This window comes from Pogona vitticeps, chromosome 5 (genome assembly GCF_051106095.1).
Source record: "Pogona vitticeps strain Pit_001003342236 chromosome 5, PviZW2.1, whole genome shotgun sequence".
NCBI lineage: Eukaryota > Metazoa > Chordata > Lepidosauria > Squamata > Agamidae > Pogona > Pogona vitticeps.
Genome location: NC_135787.1, coordinates 105195772 through 105220579, shown reverse-complemented (window position 1 = coordinate 105220579; position 24808 = coordinate 105195772). Strand labels below are relative to the sequence as shown.

Genomic DNA, 24808 nt, shown 5'->3' with positions numbered 1-24808 from the left:
TTGGATTTGATCTTGACTTGCAATCCTGTTTGGCTACACAAACAAAACCCTAATTTGTTGCTTTAGATGTGAAGGAAAACTGCACTTTGCTGTAAATCAGAATGGAGTTTTATTAGGCAGGACCTACTTGTAAAGAACGGACAGAGAAGAATGTAGCACTCATTCACAATTCTCCCTTCTTTAGTACCAAAGAACAGTTTGACATTATGTATGAACTGACCCTGACCTAGAAGATTTTTCTCTAGTTATAAAGCACTTGGGATGCAATGCATATTAGGAGTAAATCCTGTTGAATTCAGTGGGATTTCCAATTACACTTTCAAAGGATTTCACTTAAAACACCTTATAAGGATTCCATAGTTAGCTTATAGGAAAACAGCTTTCTGAAATAGCTACTGAAAAAAATCCAGATTTACAGTGGTGCCCCGCATAGCGAGGTTAATCCGTTCCGGATTAACCTTCGCTATGCGAAAACATCGCTGTACGGGGCAGGAAAAGCCTAATGGAACGCATTAAACTTAGTTTAATGCGTTCCAATAGGCGCCAAAACTTACCCCTCCAGCGATGTTTCCCAAAAAGGGATCGCTATGCGGATTCTTCGTTATACAGTGCGCTCGTTAAGTGAGGCACCACTGTAATGTGTTCACGAAGGCTTTCAATGCCGGAATCTAATGGTTGTTGTGGGTTTTTCGGGCTCTTTGGCTGTGTTCTGAAGGTTGTTCTTCCTAACGTTTTGCCAGTCTCTGTGGCTGGCATCTTCAGAGGACAGCACTCTGATCCAGATTGTTTAGCGAATCACGAAGTTCTACTGTATTAGAACTATGTAAAGGTAAACGTTTCCCTTGATATTTAGTCCAATCGTGTCTGACTCCAGGGCGCGGTACTCATCCCCGTCTCCAAGCTGCAGAGCCAGCGTTTGTCCGTAGACATTTTCCGTGGTCACGTGGCCAGCACAACTAGACACCGAACACCATTACCTTCCCACCATGGTGGTACCTGTTTATCTACTCGCATTTACATACTTTCAAACTGCTAGGTTGGCAGGAGCTGGGACAAGTGATGGGAGCTCACTCTGTTGCATGGATTTGATCTTACGACTGCTGGTCTTCTGACCCTGCAGCACAGAGGCTTCTGTGGTTTAACCTGCAGCACCACCACTTCCCCCTGTATTAGAACTATCTACATACTAAAACAGCTTTCCCTCACATGGTATCTTCCAGATATTTGGGGGTACCTCCAAGGCTGTTCCCTATTTTCTCCTCTATATATGGATAGTGCTATTTTGGTTGCATAAAGAATTGACTGCTTTGCACATGGATACTTATATATACAGTATATAAATCTGTGTACATTGTTGTATAAACAAACACACAAGCAAGAGATGATAAACCATGACAGCAAAACTGTATTAAATGGTGAGCAGAGGGAGGATTTTTTTCTGCATGAAACAGGAAACAACTATGTCATCTCTACTCATCAAACTGTATCCCACCCACCGCACACGCATTTTCAACTTTCAAACAAAGCAAATTTTTAAAAATTGTTTTGCTAAAACAATAGAGAGCTGTGCCCCCTAGATACCCTCTTTCTCTTAAAATAAGACCTAACCTAAAAATAAGGCCTAGTATGATTTTTCAGGATGCTCGTAATACAAGGCCTACCCCCAAAATAAGCCCCAGTGAAGTCAAACCCTGCCCTCCACCACTGTGCAGCAACCAGAGGATGGCATGACTGTATTTGAATAAATGTAGATTGTTGTAGATGAAAAAAAATCCCCTGAAAATAAGCCTTAATGCGTTTTTTGGAGCAAAAATTAATATAAGACCCTGTCTTATTTTTGGGGAAACATGATAATGTAAAGATATGTGGGAATTATAGAACAAATGCAGGATGCCCCTCTCTGGGGCTCTGAAAGTCACAAATGACCTTGGAGCCCACACATGGCCCCAAACTACATGATTCCCACCTTTAATTAAAAAAAAAAACTTCCAAATTTTAGAAAATACATTTTAAGACTTGCAGTAATTTGTTGCCATATATAATCCAGTATAGCAACAAAACCCAGGCTCAAGCAGCACCTTAAAAAAAAAAGAATCGAAAGACCGCACCTTGCTTATTACCATCTATCTGCTTATCAGCGGAAATTTAAACATGAAGCTGACATTAGGCCACACCCTTATGATAAAGGACACAAAGACCTTTTAACTTTACTGCAGCTAATGTTTACACACATTGAGAGTGGAATTTGTACCTGTAACTTGGTAGAGAATCTCTAGTTTCAGAATCATTACTGACAGTTTCATTGTGGCAACTATGTCTACTGACAGTTTCATTGTGGCAACTATGCCTATTTTCCTTTCTCACCAATGCAGAGCACTGATTAAGACTCCCATACACTGGTTAGAATCCTGTGCCATGTTACATAAATATCTCCAAGTTAAATAGGCTGCAGCCATTGTCACAAAACCATATCATATTATTGACCTGGATATCTAATGAGACACCTTTCTCACACTGTCATTTAGATTTTTTTCTTGACTTACCTTGAAGGCTGGGTCAGGAACAAACAAAACTGAATGAAAGTCACAAAAGCTTCCCTACCCTTTCCCACCTTACCACTGAGCACCAAAGGCCACTCCAAACTAATGGATCTCATAAAACCTCTGAAAGTACTACTCAGGCTGAGGCTTCGTAAAGTCTTCCGGAATTCCATAACAGAGTAGGAGGGAAAGAAGCTCTCAGTTTTTGACTCGCTGACCTGTGAAGTCGAAGTTTGTGAGTATCTATTCTTTCTTGGATTTCTTAATAAAGCATGCTAAAAGTTGTTGCTGTCTGCCAAAATAAAATTCAGGTGACAACCGATACTTTGTTTTCCTGCAGGCAGTTTTGCACATGAAATTCACATTCATAAATAAATTGCATAAATAAAAAGCATGCTAAAATTATGTACCTGTTTTGAAAGACTGGAAGCAACAAACCTAAACTGAAATAATAATACTATTATTGTTCCAGTTGTAATTGGTGCTTTAGTTGCAATACTGAAGACCTAGAAAACTCATCTTTGCACTCTAGGTGTAAATGAGATCATCATACACCAGTTCTTACTTGGAACACCACATAGTTTAAGGAACTACCTACGAATACTGTAGGTCCTTGGGAATGACCTGATAACTAAATCCAGTCCATATTTGGTGGGTTGTGTATAATAGGAATAGCATAATTATTTATAGGTATATGTATTTATCTACTTATATTTACAATTCAATAATCATTAATTATTTAATGACTTAGATTTAATAATTATAATACATTTCTTCCTGAAATTAAAAAATCTGTGATTTTACAAATAAATGTATAGCACTAGCCATTTTCAACCTTTTTGTTTGTTTTGGCGACAGCCCTTTCAGGAGCTCTTCTCAAGTTCTATAGCCTCTGTCAAACAAGGAATTGATGCAAACAGATGAACAGAAAAACAGAATAAAACTTTGTTGTGACCCACTTTGAATATGCCAGGGCCCTTCAAGAGGCCATACGGCTCCTGTTAGAATTTGACTCCTAATGTTTTGGCTTGTGCATGCCTATCAACATGTACCAGCAAAGCTAACAACAATATTTTTAAAAAACATTACACACTGCTGTTGTACTTTTCCAGAAGACAGCTTCAAATACTGCTAGAAAGGTTCTCTAATCCACTATTCTTTAATGTTTAATCCTTTTTAAACCTGACCTGGCAGTTTTGTTATAGACTCTGGCATACATTTTTTTTCTTGTTATCCTTTCTCTGCAAAAAGTTTCTTTTGTATCACATTGGCAAAAATTATCTACCAACTTCCGGTACCTGTTATTCATCAAATTCATATCCCACCCTTCATCCAAAAAGATACAGCATATTACATATGTTTTCATTGTGGTTTCCCTTCCAGCCTCTTCTCAGAACCATTTCTGCTTGGTTAATTTCACACCACTTTCTGAGATTGTAGTCTGCTTAAAACTTTGGGCAGTTTATTAAAAAACTTTGTCTTAAGATACATAACAGATTGCCCCGTGGCAGAGGTTTGTAAGCAAATCTATCTATCTGTAGAAGGAAGGCTCAGAATGGCTCAGAGTAGAACTTTTGCTCACATGTTAACAATTCTTCTAAGCACAGTAGTTCTAAGCACAGAAATCCTGGCCAGCAGAGGTGGTGGTGAAGGCTTCTGGGAGTTGTAGTCCAAGAACATCTGGAGGCCCAAGTTTGGGGACCACTGTTCTAGAGGAAGCAAATGTCAACATACCTTATAACTGTGTCTTCAACAACAGGGGTTTTATTATGTATTCTACAAATGCTACCAAGATTTATAATAAATCGATTTATCATTAATAATAAGTCCATAACATCAGACAGCGAACAAGAGCAGAATTTACCATGAAAACTTTTCTTAAAGGCATATTTGTGTTTTCTTCTTAGTTTTCTTCCTCTTCTGAAATGTCAATGTTTTTATAGAATCTCCAGGCCTTCAGATTGCAGCTTTTTAGGATTGTTCCTAGTTGCTTCCCAGGTCCAACTTCATACGTTAAAGGAAAACTTATTCCTTGTTTCCTTTCATAGATGACATGCATTGTTTGTTCCCATTTCACTGGTGAAACCAACTGCTCCACTAACAAATCTTGGATGTGTTTGGGCTGTTTGTATCTCTTGCTGTTCACATTTGAATAGACAGGGATAAGAGGTGGTTGAATGTTAATTGATTTGAGGACTTCAGATAAAGGTTCTGCTGCTGATTCCATAAGTTGAGTATGGAAAGCACCACTGACTGGCAACATTTTTACACGTGCAAATGAGTATTTTTTAGAATTTTTCTGCAAAAACTGCAAAGCCTGAAATGAAAAAGAAACAGACACATTAAAAAGTTACCACACCCAATCCCTAGCTGCTATTCATGTAATCACGTTTTGAAGAAATTGGTACAGGTTAACAGTTTTTGATTACCCATCTTAACATCCACAAGAAAAAGTACAGTGGTGCCTTGACTTATGAACTTAAGCCATAATGAAATGGTGTTCGTAAGTCAAAACCTTCGTAAGTCAAAGCAGCATTTCCCATAGGAATGCACTGAAACCCGATTAATCCGTTCCGGCTGTTTTTTGTTCTTATGTCAAGGCATGGTTTTTAAGTCAAAGCATTCATTCCCATAGGAACTTATGCAAAACCGGTTAACCTGTTCTCTACCATTAGGGGGAGAATTTTTTTATATTTCATGAGGAAATGAAGGCCACTGTAGTTTTTGATGGCTCAACATCAGATCCCTTTGACATCTGAAGCGGAGTGAAACAGGCCTGTGTCCTCGCACAGACTCTGTTTGAGATCCTTTTTGCTGTCATGCAGAAGCACCTGCAACAGAAGGTGTCTATCTCTGGACTAGATCAGATGGAAAGCTCTTTAATCTCTCTAGTTTGAGAGCGAAGACCAAGGTCCAGCTGAAATGCATGCAAGACTTAACCATGGGGCAGTCTATTTGAAGAGACACTTGTTCAGCAGGCTGAGGCAAAGTGGCAATCCCGAAACCAGCAAAATCAGGGAGCTGGACAGGGGGCACTGTCTTCAGTGTAGAAGGGATTGTCACTCTTGAATTGGGCTTCTCAGCCACACTAGACGCTGTTCTAAGACCTCTAGTCAGAGTATGTTACCATAGTCTCTTGAGACTGAAGGATGCCTACTAATACTAATATAAACAATTAAAGAAGCTAATTAGTCACTTTGACCACATATCTTCCTACTTCAGCCACAACAATCTGGGAGTCTGGCTCCAGTCTAGCAGCCAAACTAAAAAAATGGTCCTTTGCCCTTTGAGACTGGTATTGGTTGCTCTTAACAACATTAATGAAAAGTTTTACTCTTTCTAAAATAATCAGAACATCATTTTGAAATAATACCTGCAAGTGCCCTGCAATGACTCTGCCATCTGGAAACAAGTAGTTTGAAACTTCACATACTGGATTTTCTATATTCATTGATCTGCAATATTCACGAGCTTCCGAGCAAGCGGCAACATAATCTGTGTTATACCGGCCAAGGACAGATAGCATTCCACTTGGGACAGCTTCCGATGCCTCTTGCATGGCTTCAGCACGCACCTTTACTGCATACAATGCTAGAGAAAAGAAAGAAGAAAAATCTAGCAAACTTGGCCTCATATTGAAATAAATTCAGCAATTTCTGTAAGAAAAACTACCACAACTTCACAAATAATAATGCAGTCTTCAATTCTATTTGTAGTGACCCCTTCAGAAACCAAACCAGCTACTACATTATTTATATGTTGCAAAAGATTCCAGGACATGTTTTAATGTGTAATGTGAGTCCTGTGGAATCTGGAATGGCCTACAAGAGTTTATTATTGTCCCATTTGATTTAAAACTGAATTCTGCAATATACCCAACATATTCTTCTGCAATTGTGCACTGCCTGCCCATCATTGATGAGGAATGTCTGATAAACACCCAAAGGAGTACAGGTTTCCCTAAAGCACCACTGATAAGAACTAATTTTGAATGAAAGGTGGAAATTTGCATTTCTATAGGGACCTAAAGAAATAAGGACATTTCTTCAATGCTTTCACTTTGGTTTAACTGCCACAATCAGTCCATATAGACATCATGTCATAGCATAGTTAAGGAAGGTTAACCGAATTATGGTTGAGCCTCCTTAACCATCGTTTCATATGAATGAAATGGAAAACAATTAATTAGCAAACAGAGTAACAAACTAGAACTAGATCTGCACATCTTGATTAGATACAGTACAGTGGGGTCTTGACTTGAGAACTTAATCTGTATTGGAAGGCGGTTCTCAAGTTAAAAAGTCTGTAGGTCAAGTCTCCACTGACCTACAGTGCATTGAAAACCGATTAATCCCGTAACAGGCCATTTTTGTTCCATTTTGGGTTTTTTTCTGGTCTGTAAGTCAATTCTCAGGCTGCAAGTCAAACCTAAATTTTGCGGCCAGAGAAGTCTGTAACTCAAAAAGTCTGTAAGTCAAGCCGTCTGTAAGTCAAGGGTCCACTGTACTTGAACTCACATATCATATATATTGATGAAAATGTTATTTACCCATCAAATAAACTACAGTGGTGCCTCGCTTAATGGGTGCCCCGTTTAACGACGAATTCGCATAGAGATGAAGATTTTGCGATCGTTTTTGCCATCGCATTGCGATGTTCCCTATGGGGAAAAATCGCTTTGCGATGATCGCCTCCCCCCTGATCATCACAAACACCCCATTTTCGCACAGCTGATTGGCGGGCCTTTGCGAAGATCGCGTGGCCCCGCCGATCAGCTGTGCAAAAATGGGGTGTTTGCGATGATTGGGGGGGGAAGCGATCGTCGCAAACGCCCCATTTTTGCACGGCTGATCGGCGGGCTTTTGCGAAGATCATGCAGCCCCGCCGATCAGCTGTGCGAAAATGAGGCGTTTGCAATGATCACTTCCCCCAATCATTGCAAACGCCCAGTTTTCTAACAGCTGACCGGCGGTTCCAAAATGGCCGCCGGGTAAAGCAAATGGCCTCCCGCAGTGTTTTCACACCCTTTCCTTGCTTACCGGGCAGCGAAAATGGTGGCCGCATGGAGGATTTTCGCAGAACTGTGAGTTTTTCCCCCATAGGAACGCATTAAACGTGTTTTAATGCGTTCCTATGGGCTTTTTTTCCCCCGCATAGCGACAAATCCGTATAGCGACGATTTTTTCTGAACCGATAATCATTGCTATGTGGGGCACCACTGTAATTTTGATTTCTTGCAAGATCACAAAAGGAATTAAATAAATTATTTTTGATTTACAGTTTCCCTACCTAAGCAACAGAAAAATGCATATCTTCACTTTGTGTTTCAGGAAGATATAAGCAGGTGGATCTTAGTGGATATTATGAGCTAATGTGTCATTGCATCAACCACAATACAATGCTGATACTGCAAGCATGTTACATGAAAGATAAAGCTTTAATATTATAGCAAATAGATGTTTTATAATACCTTCAGAATAATCCATGGCTCCTGCAAAAACAAGGGCTGCATATTCGCCTATGCTGAATCCAGCAGCTGCAACACAGTTTTCAACTACCTGTAGGAATTAACCAAGTCTCAAAATATGTCACATTCAGGAAGCTAAATACTCACGGCCGGAATCCTATTGTCAATTTATGTTTGCATAAGGAAAATGGCATTATTCTTGCCAGCCAGCTGCCATGCATTAAGAAGTTGCTAGCTGTTTGCACCTGATTGGGTCCAGGCCCAGGCAACTCATTAATTTGTAGCAAGGTGTCAGCAAGATTTACTGTATGTGACTTCCCTTATGCAGGGTAAAAACAGCAACAGGCTTCTGGTCACTATTCTAGAAACAGCTGCAATGCTAATAAATTCCAACAGATCATTCAATGTAAGAAAGTACTCTAGCACCATCCACGAGATGGAAGCCTAAGGAGGTTCAGAGGACAGAGTTATGCAGAAGTACAATTTTCAAAAAGAGACAAAGTAAAATTGGGCTAAAAAGCTCCCTACCATTTCCTTCCAAAGTGGAAAACTATTTTAGCATGCATGTGCTGACCCGCAAGCCACTGCCCACCTCACCACCCCACTCCAGACTTCTCCTTCTCAGACAAAAGGGTGGATTGGGTAGGATGACAAGGATGTTGGATACCACCGGAAAGAGCAGAGGAGGTAGACCATCCACCTGCTGAATCCACACCCCTGAAACCCCACTTCCTTCCTTTCAGAATCAAGACCAAGGCTGTCACCCAGCCTGCTCTCCAGACTTCTTCCTGATGGAGGGGGTGAAGGGGAGGGCTCCAGAGTGCACCTGAAGCTGTAGATCAAACAAGGTCCTTCAGACTATCCACAGCTTTAAAGTGAACAGGATTTCTCATTCTTGGCCACCTCTCTGCCTGAGATGGGAGCCTTACAAGCAGTCACCCACCTCATTTCTAATGAGTTGTTATTTGGTGGAACTCTGATTTTGGAGTCCTACTCCACAGATCTTCACCTATAGCAGCAAACTGTATATAAGAGCCAGAAAGAGTGTCACTCCTGTGGCACAGAGTAGTGACCCTAGAACAGAGCGGAAGGTTCCATCTCCTTCCCACTTCGAGAGGCCTGATTATAATGAATGTTGACGCTCATAAAACTCAGGCCACCCCAATTCAAAATTGGGCCTCTTCCGCCTGCAGACTCACCGTCGGACACTGATGGTGCAGTTTCTCCAGGGCGGCCAGGGAGCTGACGAAAACGGCGGGCTGGCTGTGTACGGTGCGGTCCAGTTCGGCGCGGGGCCCGTTTAGGCAGAGGTCCAACAGGTCGTAGCCAAGCACTTCCTTAGCCACCTGGAAAAGGTCCGGCACGTTCGGGTAGCGCAGCAGTCCGCGGCCCATGCCCACGAACTGGCTGCCCTGGCCAGGGAAGAGAAGCACCGAGGCCTCTTCGGGCACCCGCCTCGTCCTCGGCGGCGGCTCCTCGCTCGCTCCTCCCTCCTCCTCTTCCCCAACCATCGCCTCCTCTAGCAGGTCTGCCACTTTCGCCCCCGGGCCCACGTCGGGCTCTTTGGGGCTTCTGCCCCGGCTCAGCCATCGCCGCGCTGCAAACCAAGGAACCCGGAAACTCATGGCTGGCGGACCTCACGTGGCAAGCCGCAGTAGGATTGGACGAGCCCAGACGGTTGCTACGACAACGGAGCGTGCGTCCAGTAGAAAGACACGGCCTGGGTCCGTGCGCAAAAGCCTTCCTGTTTTCAGGGAAAAACGAGTCGTAAGAGAAAGTGTTCCGTTCAAAAATGGGTACTGGGTGACTGTTAACATTACTACCCTATGCTTCTGGACGTCCACTCAGGCAATTGAGGGAAAGAAAATGACTGCTACAGAACTGCCCGGATCGGTGCTTTTGGTGTCAATGCCGGGACAGCTGGGGGAGTCGCGCCGGATCTTCAAAAGGGGCAGACTCTACCCTCAAAATAGATCCAGTTAGGCTGTAGGTGTCTCCGGGGATCATGATTTTTATTCCTTCGTTGCAATTTGCAAATAGGTATTCCTTAATACTGTAATATTTGGCTAATCATGCAGAAATTTGTAGACTGCTAAGGTAAAGGTAAAGGTTCCCCTTTACATTTAGTCCAGTCCGGTCCGACTCTAGGGCGCAGTGCTCATCCCCGTCTCCAAACCGTAGAGCCAGCGTTTGTCGGAAGACAGTTTCCGTGGTCAGGTGGCCACCGCGACTTCGGAATGCTGTTTACCTTCCCACCGAGATGGTACCTATTTATCTACTTGCATTTTGCATGCTTTCGAACTGCTAGATTGCCAGGAGCTGGGACAAAGCGACGGGAGCTCACTCCATCGCCTGGATTCGATCTTAGGACTGCTGGTCTTCTGACCCTGCAGCACAGAGGCTTCTGTGGTTTAACCTGCAGTGCCACCACGCCCCCCTGTATTAGAACTATCTACATACTAAAACAGCTTTCCCTCACATGGTATCTTCCAGATATTTGGGGGTACCTCCCTATTTCCTCCCCTGTATATGGATAGTGCTATTTTGGTTGCATGAAGAATGGACTGCTGTGCCAGGAGCTCGGACAAAGGGACGGGAGCTCACTCCGTCGCGTGGATTCGATCTTCGGACTTCTGGTCTTCTGACCCTGCAGCACAGAGGCTTCTGCGGTTTAGCCCGCAGCGCCAGGACGTCCTTGGTAGCTAAGAACTGCTGCCAAAGCTGTTCGTGGAATGTCATCTTGCAAAAAGTTGTTTGTTTTAAAGTTGTTTTTTAAAAATACTGATAAGATGCTTGTATTGTGAACTACCCTGACTACACGTGGCGGGGGGGGGGGGGGACCCGGAACTTTGGTTTATTAAATAAATAAATTTTGGTTATAACTACTGTGGCACTCTGGGAGTTGTATTCGAGAACAGCAACTTTCCCGTCTGTAAAGAAGAACAAAGTAGCAAACAATTGTAGACAGTGGCGGAGAGAAGCCTTGCTCTTTGGCAGCTGGTGCCAAACACTTTGAGTCACGGTCCCCAGTTTAAATGCAGAGGACCCTAAATTGTCAGGAGCCCAGGCTCTGGAGGTTTTAAACCCAACGCTCGGGTTCTAGAAGAGAACGAAGCCTCTCGAATTATTCACGATTCACCCGCACGAAATGGCAGACTTTCCTCCCTTTTGCCCTCGAGCTGGGGGGGGGGGGCGCGTTGCGACACCCGCAAGAAGCGTCGGTCCGGGCGCCCGAGTTGCAGCAGCTCCGCCTCCGATTCCACTCGAGGAGCCTATAGCCGGGCTGCAACCGGGTCTGCTCTGGGCGCGCATGTAGGCGGGATGTGGATGCCTCTGAGCCGCACCCGCGAGTTTCTCTCAGCTACAGTTTCAGTTTCTGTAGTTTTCTCCGCTCCAGTGACCTCGTCCGGGCATCCGCCACCGAACAGCGGCAGGTAATCCACCGAGTTCCTTTTACAAATCGTTTGTTTCAGCGGATTTCTACGGAGACTGTGGCTTGGACCACTGCAGAGAGCGATCCATCGATTTTTTTTAAATTATTAATAATCTTGATAGCAAGGAAGCTGGAAAGCAGCGCCTGACTTTCAAAAGGGAATTCGGCCCTGTTAAGCTGCTGTGGCAGAAGGAGTCACAATTGATGATTGCTGGGGGAGGAAATGCACTTTCCAGTTCATAACACATCGCCTGGGGTGGTTACTTGGGTGCAGAATTCGTGTACTGTACTTGCTTACTGACTGGATAACTGTTGAATGTAAAGCAAAAATGCCAAATCCTTGCAGTCCGTTTTATCAGCTGGATAGGAGGAGTAGGAGAAGCTTATTGCATATATACAGGATTCCTGTAACTTCTCTAATATGTTGACAGATTTCCTCTGTTCCCACCGAAGATTGGCAAACATTAGAAAACCACTTATCCAGTGCATTCTTAAAGCACAGTAAGAATAACAAGGAACTGCATTTGTTACTAGTGCTGTTTGCTTACAGCAGAACAAGGTTAACAGCAATAGTTCAAGGTTAGTTCTAAACGGAGCATATATATATACTGTATATAGTATATATCTAATGCCTATTGTATGTGTTGCAAAAGGACTGCAAATACAAGGGCTGAATTGATGACTAGGCCAAACAAGTTTCATGGTATGGGTGTTTGGTGATATACATTGCTTGTGAAAAGTGAAAAATTTTCTGAGCTATTTTAAAGATTTTGTAGAGAGGTCTAGAGCATTTCACAGGGAAGTCTCTTCCTGAGGGCTATGTAGGAAAACTGAAATTTTATGTTCTTGTCTCAGTTGCCACATTTTCAAGATGGAAGCCTTGATAGCCACATCTAAGGCAGAAATCCAACTTGTAATTTCACCCAACTATGTATATATTGAGGACCATTAATAGCATGCTTATGGGGAAGAAATACATAGGTTACTTTAATCTTCCTCTAACAGCGGCTTCTGAAGAAAGCAAGCATCAGACATGTGCCAGCATGTGTTAATTTTCAGAACCTGAACTTCTGTAAGGAACAGTAATAGTGTGTTTATGAAAGGTCATTCGCTTCCTTGAAGCATTTCGACAAATATGAATAACAGAGCTTTCTAACATGCTGGGTGAATTTGATTTAAATCAAATTTATTTGAATCACAGTTCGTAATTGAATTTTTTAAAAGGGGATTTTGGAAATGATTTTTAATTTTTAAAAAAAATGTGATTTAAATCCATTTAATGTAATATGTCTTAGATCTAAATACTTTCAATGGCAGACAATCTCATGCTGTAAAACTTGCCTTAATATTCTTTGCCAAATGCCTTATCTGTGTGGGAAACTTGTTGCCATGTAGGAATGTCAAAAGAAGAGCTGAGTAGTGAGAATGCAGTTCTTACCTTTGTTAAGTAACTAACCTTTCCAGGTTACACAACAGGTATAATTTAACAGTAAATGATACTTATACAGTATTTTTTCTTCAGGTCAATGTTTCTTATCAGACAAGTACATGATTAGGAAGAAAAGAGAGGCTTGTGGCATTTTTAAATACTGCAACAAAATTTATTTCAGCACACAGTTTTGTGGATTATATAGATCTATATTTTCTGTATTCTATTTTACTCTGATCCCACCTCTTTTGGAAAGCAGACACCAGAAATAAGATTCTGCTTGAATTTTGTACACCATAGATATGAAGATGGATTATAATCCATGAAAGTGTACATTAAAATCAACCTGTCTGTGCCATAAACACAATCTTTGATGGGCTGGTTATTTTGCTATGCTGAGAACAGACTAATATAACCACCACTTTAAGACTTCTTAAGTTGCAATGACAGTTTGATGCACAAATTAAATAGCTGAAATGTTTAGCCCCATTTCACTCTGGTGGAGGGGTTGACTTGCTAAATTCTAGCATGACAAAATTGTCATCACCATCTTCCGCTATTTGATTTTAAGAGACAAATTAATTTGGCAGTATGCATAGCAAGAGCATCTGATTTGTTGTTGATCTGCTTGAACTCTAATAATCATTCTGTGGTCATCTACTATATTAATTAATAGTGGAGTGGTAGTAGCTGGACTTAAAAATCCCCACAAAAACAGATTCCTGTTTTCGTCTATAATTTTGTTTGAGCAAAATATTGTACAACCTACTGAACGTGTATAAAAACATAAGTGCACACAAGGCAGGGAAAGTTTACACAAAAATGGGTGGAAAGGTTTATAACCCTCAGTAACCATTTTGCATCATTTTCATTACGAAACAAGATAGATTTCAAAACCCAATATGAGGAAAAGTTGCTTCTTTAACTGAACACACTTTATTCTAGAACCTTTGTGACTATTTGTATGAACAATGTCTTTTATTTCTGACATCTGTTATCATTTGGCTGGTTGCAAAAGCATTTCAACTACTTGAAAAACCTCTGCCCTATTTTACAGAAATATGACCCGGGGGAGGGAGAAGTGGGGTTCAAATTATAGTTAAGAAAGGAGAGTCCCCTGGACTGCAAGGAGAACAAACCTATCCATTTTGAAGGAAATCAACCCTGAGTGCTCACTGGAAGGACAGATCCTGAAGCTGAGGCTCCAGTACTTTGGCCATCTCATGAGAAGAAAAGACTCCCTGGAAAAGACCTTGATGTTAGGAAAGTGTGAAGGCAAGAGGAGAAGGGGATGACAGAGGACGAGATGGTTGGACAGTGTCATTGAATCCACCAACATGAATTTGACCCAACTCATGGGAGGCAGTGGAAGACAGGAGGGCCTGGTGTGCTCTGGTCCATGAGGTCAAGAAGAGTTGGACACGACTAAATGACTAAACAACAACAAATGGCTGTGTGTTGCATTATTTTGAGTGGACAGCACATTTACACTGTTATAGAAGCTGTATACTTACTGCTTTACATTGTAGCCATGTGTCATTTTTTTAGTGTTGTCACATGAAAAGATATACTAAAATATTTATGAAATGTGAGGGGGTGTACTCACTTCTGTGATATACTGTATGCATAAGTGGTTTTCTCATGAGCACCACTAATATAATGTATGCCTATAGGCACCAGTAAATAATACCCTAATATGTCTTTCCAAATGCTGCAACTTATATAGCTCTACCATGTTTCTTTTGCCCCCTTCCTTGTGTTATCTCCTGCTTCTTTGCTGTATTTCTATGTGTTTTTTCTTCAGCCACATGCTAAATACAGTACTGTTTTGGAAGGGGCAGGCCTTTTTATATCTTTGTGCTTACAAGCTGAGGAAATGCCAGAAATCCCACAAAATTGTTTTATAACAGCAAGTAATTCAGTGTGAAGAACCAGTGAGCTGTGCAGAAATAAAGATGCTTCTGAGTAAGAATTATATATGGTCTAAGCCACAGCTGCACTAGGAATAGTGGGACATGGGGACATCAATTGGAAATCCCGGTATGTGTGAGCTGTAAAATCAAGGTGAATATTTTCCTTTTGCGGGTGTGACCCCTTCCCCCTGCTCCCGTGCCTTTAACAGCAGTTTAACATACATTCACACATTTTCCCAGCATAAGAATAACATGGGGCAAAGGGGGGGGGGAACAACTTCATTAAACATAATCTTAGACAGAAAGGAAAAAGCATAAAATGCTAGTCAGGAATAATCCATTCATTAGCTTCATTGAATTTCTACCTTCTTTTCTGACAGAGCTCTTGTCAGAACAGGCACATGTATTTCCCAATATGGAACTGTAATGGTTGCCTAACCATTTCTACCTGTTACACAGATAGTTGAATGTACAGGAGCCCAGGTGTCCACAGGAAGTTTTCCCAGGGTGAGAGGTATAAGTACACATAACTAGCCAGGCTTGGTATATGTGGTAAATCTTGTTCTGACTAGATCTGTGAAGATCAGAAAGGGAGCACGAGGAAATCCCCCCAAAAAGCATTCTCCTCCAACTAGAAGGGGCCATTATCTTTTATCCATCCCGCCTTCATGTTCCTTACAGAAGCAAGGCCAAGGAACCAGCTGTAATGAGCTGGATAGACCGTAGCTTGTTACGTTTCCCATTAAAAACAAACAAACCAAGTCTTGAAGGGGAACTCAGCTCACTTCCATCCCAACATATACAGTCAAATACCTGTAACAACACTGACCAGCTTTCTAGCAAAACCCACTCTCACTCAGCCATGGTTCTCACCTGGAAATAAGATAAAATGAAAATCAATCTGCATTGGTGGGTATTTCTTTTAATGTGCATAAACCTGGGGAGAACCCTAAGTCTAGAATTTATTAACAAGACCTGTGTTAGAAAGCTAATGAACTCCTGTCTTTGTTCCTGCTTTTGTATATTTGGGGAGGCACACTATTGCCCCTGTCTTTTGCGTTTAACAGACATCTGAAATGTACAAGAAACTGAAGAGCTGAGGTTTTGCACCATTTCTGGTAGCACTGAAGAAAGCTTAACCTGCTAAAGTTCTGTTTTGACAGAGCTGAGAGAGACAGAGTGGAAGGAAAAAAGAAAGATGGATAGCTGACATCTGTTTATAGTACTAGTTAGATAAAGGTTCCCCTTGACGTTTAGTCCAGTCGTATCTGACTGTAGGGCGCAGTGTTCATCCCCGTCTCCAAGCCATAGAGCCAGCGTTTGTTCGTAGACAGTTTCCGTGGTCACGTGGCCAGCGCGACTATACACGGAACATCATTACCTTCCCACCGTGGTGGTACCTATTTATCTACTTTCATTTTTACATGCTTTCGAACTGCTAGGTTGACAGGAGCTGGGACAAGTGACGGGAGCTCACTCTGTCGTGTGGATTCGATCTTAAGACTGCTGGTCTTCTGACCCTGCAGCACAGAGGCTTCTGCAGTTAAACCCGGAATGCCACCACGTCCCTTCCATACTAGTTTCCCAGTAAAGACTCTTGAATGAATTTCAGAAACAGATGGGTGGAGTACCTGTGAACTTTCCCCTGTATTTACCTTACCGCACACAAAAAGAAAGCTTGGTACTTGTGAAAAGCAACAACTTTTGAGCGATTACAGTATCTGAAACAAGTTACACAGGTTTCTCCAACTGCTCCCTGTGCCAGGTCCCAAACTGATCTAATGCTAGTAGTATGGCCACTTTCGTTTACTCCATTCAATCTTCTTCCATCAGCTTTCTGATTTTAACCTCTACTCCTACTCCTTTACACATCTCCACTCCATACCTGCTTATATTACCTTATTTTCTGCTGTTTGTCTTTCCTCAGTAGTTAAAAGCTTATTTTCCTTGCTCTTCTTCTCCAAAATGGCCGAAGTCATTGACATTTCTTTTTTCTAAAATGGCTTCTTCCTGCCTAGATGTATTGTAGCATATTCATTTTATATTAAAAAAATATTTAAATGTTTTAGTCCAAATACCTTGTGACTTAGAAAATAGCCAACCATTTACTCTCACATGCCAAGGCTGTAGAGATAAATATTTACCATCCATTATTCAGCAGTCAGAAGATCTTTAAAAAATGTTAACAGTAGCTGAGAATAGCCTATACTGAAATGGATATAACCAGATCTTTTCCATTCTTGTTCTCTGTTCAGAGGGTCTGACTATATTGACAAATAATGCAGTAAATGTCCTTGGTTTGGGACAGTCTGATTCATATTACTTTCCATTGACTACATGATTTCAAAGTCAGTGCAGAGTTTTTCCATCCAATCTGTACTGTTTTCCTCTGCCATTAGTTCTTTTTTTTTTATTGAATGCCTTTGCATTTGTTCAGGTGGTGTGATTGCTTGAGTCAATGTGAAGGGGTTTGTTGCATTTAAAGTCATTTCAGCCAGATCCAGCAGCAGTGAAAGGCAGGGCAGTGGGGAAACCAGGTGTCTTTTGAATCCTCTACTCCCCACACCTGGTGCCTGTGTCTGTTTCCATCTTCCCTTCCCATCCTGGTTCTTTTTCTTCTTTTCTTTCAAAGTCTTGCCGCCCTAGCATTAGAGCAGGTTGAATAAAGGTGGGGGGAAAGAGAGAAGAATCTGTAGAGAGAGGTGTGAAAATTTGAAAGTTGCTCCTGTGCCTCCTGCAAATCTGTATAGCCAGAGCAGAGCAACCTCAAAACTTTCTCCTCTCTCTCCACTGATTCTTTGCTCCCACCCACCCATTTCTTTGGTCACTTAGCTTTGATAGTGCTAGAACAGCAAGCCTGAGAAAGGGAAGGAGGGAGAAAAGGGAAAAAGAAAATTAGCAGACCTAGGCACCAAGTGAAAGGAGGAGATAATTCAAATCATTAAGAAGCTGCAAACAAGTCTGACTTCCTCCCCCTCTCTGCTGATTCCTGTGTGGTTGGCTGAAGTGAATTAAACTGGAGAAACCTGACTTTCTGGGTGCAACTTTATAGCAAGTTCATTCACATTTTTCTCACTGTGTAGTTGTAGCTAGCACCTTTACAACAGGGACTTCTAATCTCTGCATTCATGACTAGGTCAGTTGGCTTTCCTTTCTTCATGAAAGTGGAAATGACTCATACACAAAGCTCAAGAGGCTATGTACAAATTCAGTCAGAAGATTTCAGAACCTAATTCTGACCTGTTTCGGGTGCCACCACCATAATGTAGTACTGTTCTTGTGCCTTTAAATGCTGTAATAAGGGGTATTTTTTATGTGGAGTATTATTTTGTGGCAAAAAAACAAACAGTAATTCAACACAGCAAACCTGTGAGGATATCCAGGGACTCCAGTGCTATTCTATTACAAACAAAAGACTGGGAAATGTGTAGTATCAACATGGACCACACCACAAAATCAAACACACCCTTAAAAAAAAAGTCTGGCATTTTTGTCGTGTACTTTTGAATCTGTGTAATCTAATAACCAGCAGCATAGAAAATTGTTTTTCCATAGCTTGTGATGTAAAAGAAGAACTCAGCTCAGTTAAGTCCTAGTTTCATATTAAATGTAGGATTTGTAGTCGTAAACAAGAAATGCTTGTTTCTTGAGCTGTGGTCCATACAGACCAGTATTCTGGACAGACAGAAGGTGCATTGCATTGTGCAAAGGGAGCAACAGGCATCTCCTGCTCCTTGCCCCCCAGAAAGTTGTATTCAGAGGCATGTGACCCACTGGTTCTTAACCTTGGGTTACTTAGGAGTTTTGGACTGCAACTCCCAGAAGCCTTCACCACCAGCTATCCTGACTGGGGTTTCTGGGAGTTGCAGTTCAAAAGCATCCGAGTAACAAAGGTTAAGAACCACTGATGTAGCCCATAAGCAGTGTTTTTTGAAATGTATGGATTTCATTTTTCTCAAGAATACCTATCTCAGAAACTTCAAGTGAAGCTTTGCAGACATGGATCAGCAAGTGACAGCCACAGGGCAAACACCAAGAGTTCGGACAGTTTACTTGCCTGAGACTTTGGAAAAACTCCTATCCTGTTTGTGTTTCTTGCAGCATCTGTAATGGAACTGGTACAATCCTGGGGACCTGTAGTTGGCTTCACCCTCTTGCCCAGTGCAGGAAGCATTTGGGGAGCTAGGATTGTGCAGAAGGAACTTCCGACATGGTATGAATCCCTGGAGAAGCCATCCTGGAAGCCACCTAACTGGGTGTTCCCACCTGTGTGGACAACATTATATTCATCAATGGGGTATGCAACCTTACGCTTGTTTTCTTGTTTGTTGACAGGGCTGGTTTTCTTTGTGCGTGCATTTTGGTGTTATTTTTTAAATGTTGTACACGAAGACACCTGAATTTGCCTTTTAAAATTCTACTAAACACTCTTCCAGATTTGATAGTTTCATCAGGCATTATTCACATTATTTGCACTAGAACATTGTCTTTTTAAATTTAAACAAAAAGAGAAGAGATTCTCAGTAAAGTGATTTCTGTGTTTTTTCTCCACTCTCACAACCTGCCTGTCTCAAGATTGTATGTAGCCTGACTTTTAAGACTTGCTGTCTGTTGTCAAGTGTCAGTGTCTTGCAGTATCCTTTGTCGGTGTAATTCAGGGAAGGGGAATCTTTGGCCCAGGGAGGTTCCTCATTCTGGCCCACAAGGATATGGGCCAAGTCCCACCTCTTCTCCTCCCATTATTTTGGTGCAGGAAGTTTTACTTCTGCTTCTCCGATGATCTCAACTGGCATCAGATATATAGATTCCTGTGTCGCTGTTGCTTACTTCACCACTTGGGAAGCCCAGTAGTGTGTGTAGCAGAGAGGGAGTTTTACCATCCAAAGAGCAGTGTATCTACACTATAATCTACTTCAGTTTGATGCCATTTGAACATTTTACCTGGAGCTATGTTGGTTTAACTGGTACCAGGCTGCTATACCTGGGTAGCGTATTCAAAGACAGACAGAGAAAAAGAGAGGAGGAGGAGGTGTGTGGAAAGAAGCAAAGTTAAGCCTGGAAGTATTAATCTAGGGCAGGGCTGGGCAACATGAATCTGTTAAATCTGCCAGCAGTGGGCCACTCAGATAATCAATGTGGGAAGGGCATTTACTTTCCTGTCTTAAGGAGGCACCATTGTATGGCCTTCTTCTGAAAAAAAAAATCCAACCTATTGACAGATTATACAAACAACTTTAGTTCTAATATTCTTTCATGGGCAAGCTGATCTCGGTGGATGGGTGTGTATCGTTGCAAGCATTCTTGGATGACACCAGTAGTCCAAATCCATTTCACTCAGGGTTCAGGCTGCATGGTGAGACTGAATTGGTTCTGTTCACTCTGCAAGATGACCTTTTGTGGAAATCCAAAGGGGGGGGGAAATGTAACCTTGTTGGTCCTTCTAGATCTCTCAGCTGCTTCTGATACCATTGACCGTGGTATCCTACTGGAGTGGCTATCAGAGTTAGAAATTGGGGTCTTGGTTTACCAGTGATTCCAGTCCTTTCTTGATGGCTGTATTCGGAAAGTTCAGATCAGAGAGGTTGTATTGGTCCTTAGACTCTGTGTTATAGGGTCCCTCAGGGCTTCATCATTTCTCCTTAGACAAATTTCTCCTTAGCTATGCAAGAGGTCATCTGGAGATTTGGGGTGTGTTGCCACCAATATGCTAATGACACACAGCTCTGTCTCTCATTTATTACATCTGCAGTGGATCTTGTTAGTCTCTTAAAGCGCTGCCTGTCCTTGATAATGGACTGGGTAGTGGTGAACAAGTTGAAATTGAATCCTAGTAAGACAGAGGTTCTGTTAGGGGATTCTCCTGCCCAATTAGGGGTTAGTTTTACCAGTCTGGACAGGGTTACATTCCCCCTAAAAGGCAGGGTGCGCAACTTGGGCATCATCCTGGATTGTGTTGTTTTTGAACATCAGATTTCACCTGTGACCAGGATCACAGTTTTTCATCTTAGATGGAATGTCCTGTTGCACCCTATCTAAACGAGAAATCCCAATTTGTTTTATTGGATTATGTTTATTTACTTTGGATATATTCTAAGTTACTTGGAGTTTGTTGCTGGTGTCAGCTGATAGTTGCCCTTCTGTTAGTTTATCTGTCTGATCAGTATTAGACATGGAATAGTCATATTTGTATCCCTATCAATAAGAATATGAATGGCAGCACAACAGGTACCCATTCCCTCCCCCCAGAACCAGATGGTCCACTCACTGTTTGCTGCACAGCACTGGGGTCCTCTGTAGTCATCTCACCAATCCAGGAAGGAGCCGGCCAGCTGTTCTGCGCCTCCCTGGGCAGCCCTTTCCAGCTTGTCACAGTGCAATTTTTCAACTGAGAAATTGCTTAACAAATGGCTGCAGAGGTGTTAGGCAGCCCCACCCTTCCTTGCTTCTTCTACCAAACCAGGACCAGAGATATCCCAGCTAACTTGAAGGATTCTTCCTGTTTGTTCAATTTAAACCTGCAGCTCTACAAGATGGCATGGGAACCACCTTATAAAAGAGAGTTGAATAACTTTTTGATGTTTATATGCATTTTGTGCACTAGGCTGATTATAAATGCACCAAATGCTATACTGCAGCCTTAGTGGAAAAAAACACAACTGTGTGTTACAAGCTGAAATGGTAGGTACTTAATAAGTGAGCACATTTGATCAGAACATTGAATCAATTGAATTCACGTTAGTGTTGAAGCACCACTCAGCAACTGGTTCAGTGGACTCACTATCGTTTGGACTTAGGATATCAGCCCAGTGTTCCTGAAATGTGTCAAAATCCATGGAAAAAATGCACACATTAGCATCTCTCAGTTTCTGCAGTGTTATGATTTCAAGTTTAGGGTTTCTGTAGCATAGGCATTTTTTAAAAAAAAATACTTTATTCCTAGTTCATTTTCTGATAACAATTGCCCCCTTTCTTTCAGATATGGCTCCTATCTCGTGTGGAAGGAATTGGGAGGCTTCAATGAAAAATCCATGGTCCCCCTTGGACTATATGCAGGACAGCTAGCACTCAATTGGTCATGGGTTCCCATATTTTTTGGAAAACACAAAATAGGATGGGTAAGTTTAGCATTGTGTTCATAGTGTCAGACAATGGCGTTATGCTCTTCCAGATTTCCTATCTTAAGTAAATCTGTTTTAATAAAAAACAAAGGGAGCTATTTTTTAAAATTCCACAATCCATACTAATACCTTTATTAGGCCAGTGTAAATGTAAGTCTCTGGACCACAAATTAAACAACAAAGTCTTGTGACACTTTAAAGATCACCAATTTTATTTGGCATAATTTTTCATGAACTGAAGGCAGCTCACTGGAATTGGATGAGGTGGGCCATAGTAAATGAAAGCTTTTATGCCAAATAAAATATGTTGGTGCTTTAAGGCTACAACAGGCTAACATGGTTACCTCCTTGCACAGCATTGAAAAGGTTGCAAAAGGTGGAGGGGGCTAATCATAGGAGACATATAATCTGCATGGTGTCTTGACAGGTAATGGAGGAAGGTTTGGCAAATGTATAAATGGGAGATTATTAGGTGATGTATGAATGCCTTGAATATAGGAGAGATCTGTGCTCTTGAAAGCTCTTCGTGCCCTTGTTTTTTGGTCTCCTAATAGTATAATCACAGTACAGACTATGAAGTTTATTTTATGGCTAGCACTGCTTTGCATTATTTTATGGCCAGAACCTCAGCATTCCAGAATTCCTTATCTGTCAGAGAATTCCTGCATATCCACTCCAGAACAGAACACCTTGGGGCTGTTGCAGCTTCTGAGAATGTTCTAATAATCTGGTGGTAAGATGTTTGGTTCTGTTATCTTGCATACATACTGATGATGAATTTAAGAGAAGGATCATCAAACCTACTTATTCCTGTTTCATCCCAAACCTGCCTTTTAAGTGAACAAGCCTTTGAACTTGTCAGTTTTGGCCTTCTGGTTCATCATTCAGTACGGATTTGAGGGTGGATGAGATCTAAAGCTCATCTGAACAAGCTTGTGCGTTCAGGTTGAGACCCTTGACCACATGGGAATGCTCTGCAGCTGAGACTGCAATTGAGCAGGTGCTGGAATGTTACACTGAAATCCAAACGGCTGCATAGTATTGCGTAATGGCACACTCTGCGTAGATTAGGGCAAGTCCACCCAGCCTCCAAATACATACACAGTTGTTGTCAAGTAGCCAGCATGGTGTAGTGGACAGAGTAATAGACTAGGACTCGGGAGACCTGGGACTGATTCCCCGGTTTTGCTATGGAAACTCACTCAAACCACTCCTTAAATACCTGGTAAAACCTAGTTAGGATCGCTATGTCAATTCTGACTTGACAGAATATAACAAGTTGTCAAGAAAAGGCTGCTTGACTTGGCACAAGTAACTGAATTTCTGGCTGCTGCTGTGAGTTGTTCTGTACACAAGATGTTTTTCTGACTCACCGCCTGGTTGGGAGAGGACGAGTTATCAAGTCTCATAGCTGAGCCCTTGTCAAGCAGGACCAGCTCTGCCCACTGTATCTTCACCCCATGAATATTTGTTATATTGCTCAACTGGAACAAACACCTACCTGCCCTGAGCCTCACAACAATCAGTATTAAATATATCGATCTGTTAAAACTCCATCCCACTTTCCCAACTGATGCAGTAGATCCCTACTGATTTCTCTAATGCTTGCAGGAGCATACGGCTTGGGTTGTAAAGCACATCTAAAATTCCTAGAATCCTGCTCATCTAGAAGTACAAATATGTGTATTTTTGCTCCGCAAAACCAATTGTTATTTGCTGTGCTTTAAATGTCAGTGTGTTGGATTCATGCAGTAAAGTTGGCCTCCAGGTTACTTTAGGCCTGCAGATAAGTTTCAGACCAAATGTTCTGTGTTCACCCAGCACAATGACTCTGGTGTAAGATTTAAAGCAAAGTAGGGTGTTTGATGTAGCTGATTTTCGTAGCTCTCAGTGCTCATCAACCTCATTGTTTTATTTCAGGGGCTGGTCACTTTATTACTTACCACAGGAACAGCAACAGCAACAACAACAGTCTGGTATCATGTCAACAAAACTGCAGCATATTTGTTGTACCCTTACGTAGCCTGGCTAACCTTTGCCTCCCTGCTGAACTACCATATTTGGAAGGCCAATCGTCCTAAGAAGCACTAGTAACATGTACATATTTTTACAAAGCATTTTTTTAAAAAGGGGGGGAATATTTTCTATTTCAAATTACAGTTCCACCATCCTATTGCTTAATATATTTTACTAAGACATTTGTAAAAACAAAATGTTCAAATTAATGTACAAGTTTACTAGATGAAGGTATAGTAATAAAATTCAGCTGAAAATGGAGGAATTCTGTGGTTCTGAGCAATGTGTACATCTACTGCAATCTACATAATAGGGTTTACCTTAAGGCAGGTTCAAACATACACTGTAAGACTAATTGTTGGCTTATCACAAAGCCATTTGTATCTGGAATTACAAACTGACTCCCATTTTAAAACACAGTGGGAGAGGCAGGAGGAATCTTTGTCTCTTGCCTTCATGTAGCTTTTTGATGATGAGCATCAATCTGTGAAGTAGCCTAAGAACGTAAGGCTACAGACAAAGCCTTCAAACGTGACAGCTTCTTCAGCAAAGTGCCAAAATTCCTCCTGCTGGGAATTTCTTAAAAATCAAGATCTTTCCTTAAACTACCTGAAAGACAAGGATATATTGTGCATTTAGCTCTTCTGTATGTTATCTGCCTATTGAGGGTGCCCTTGGGATTAGGCACCAGCTGGCTAGGAATGTCAGAATTTGTTGATGCTGTTTTGAATGAATCTTCCTAATCAAAGACAGTGGAAGGGCAGCAATTAAGCTGAGCAGGGAAGTTCCAGAGAGAGATCTAATTGCACCTTAGCAAGCAAAGAGAGCCTATTATAGATCTTACCCAGCATTTTAAAAACCAAGAATGACAAATGCATCATGACCTCTAATA

At 41.8% G+C, this 24808-nt stretch overlaps 2 protein-coding genes across 2 annotated transcripts; one reads left to right on the top strand and one right to left on the bottom strand.

Moving 5' to 3' along the window:
• Positions 1-3980: 3980 nt before the first annotated feature.
• Positions 3981-9661, bottom strand: MCAT (malonyl-CoA-acyl carrier protein transacylase). The gene is made up of 4 exons (XM_020808653.3): positions 9207-9661; positions 8011-8098; positions 5914-6131; positions 3981-4857 (listed from the first exon to the last, which is right to left on the bottom strand). Exons 1-4 carry the CDS (start codon positions 9630-9632, stop codon positions 4444-4446), a joined length of 1146 nt encoding a protein of 381 aa, XP_020664312.3. The 5' UTR covers positions 9633-9661; the 3' UTR covers positions 3981-4443.
• Positions 9662-11300: 1639 nt separating this feature from the next.
• Positions 11301-24177, top strand: TSPO (translocator protein). The gene is made up of 4 exons (XM_073000828.2): positions 11301-11441; positions 18884-19079; positions 21759-21897; positions 23821-24177. Exons 2-4 carry the CDS (start codon positions 18892-18894, stop codon positions 23989-23991), a joined length of 498 nt encoding a protein of 165 aa, XP_072856929.1. The 5' UTR covers positions 11301-11441; positions 18884-18891; the 3' UTR covers positions 23992-24177.
• Positions 24178-24808: the final 631 nt, after the last annotated feature.

What these genes read in the sequence shown, in the direction of transcription:
- TSPO (XM_073000828.2), top strand. Translation starts at nt 18,892, where the DNA reads ATGGAACTGGTACAATCCTGGGGACCTGTAGTTGGCTTCACCCTCTTG. An exon ending in ACATTATATTCATCAATGGG is followed by an intron (nt 19,080 to 21,758) that starts GTATGCAACCTT and finishes CCTTTCTTTCAG; the next exon opens with ATATGGCTCCTATCTCGTGT. An exon ending in GAAAACACAAAATAGGATGG is followed by an intron (nt 21,898 to 23,820) that starts GTAAGTTTAGCA and finishes GTTTTATTTCAG; the next exon opens with GGGCTGGTCACTTTATTACT.
- MCAT (XM_020808653.3), bottom strand. Translation starts at nt 9,632, where the DNA reads ATGAGTTTCCGGGTTCCTTGGTTTGCAGCGCGGCGATGGCTGAGCCGG. An exon ending in AGCCATGGATTATTCTGAAG is followed by an intron (nt 6,132 to 8,010) that starts GTATTATAAAAC and finishes TCTTTTCTCTAG; the next exon opens with CATTGTATGCAGTAAAGGTG. An exon ending in TCATTGCAGGGCACTTGCAG is followed by an intron (nt 4,858 to 5,913) that starts GTATTATTTCAA and finishes TTTTCATTTCAG; the next exon opens with GCTTTGCAGTTTTTGCAGAA.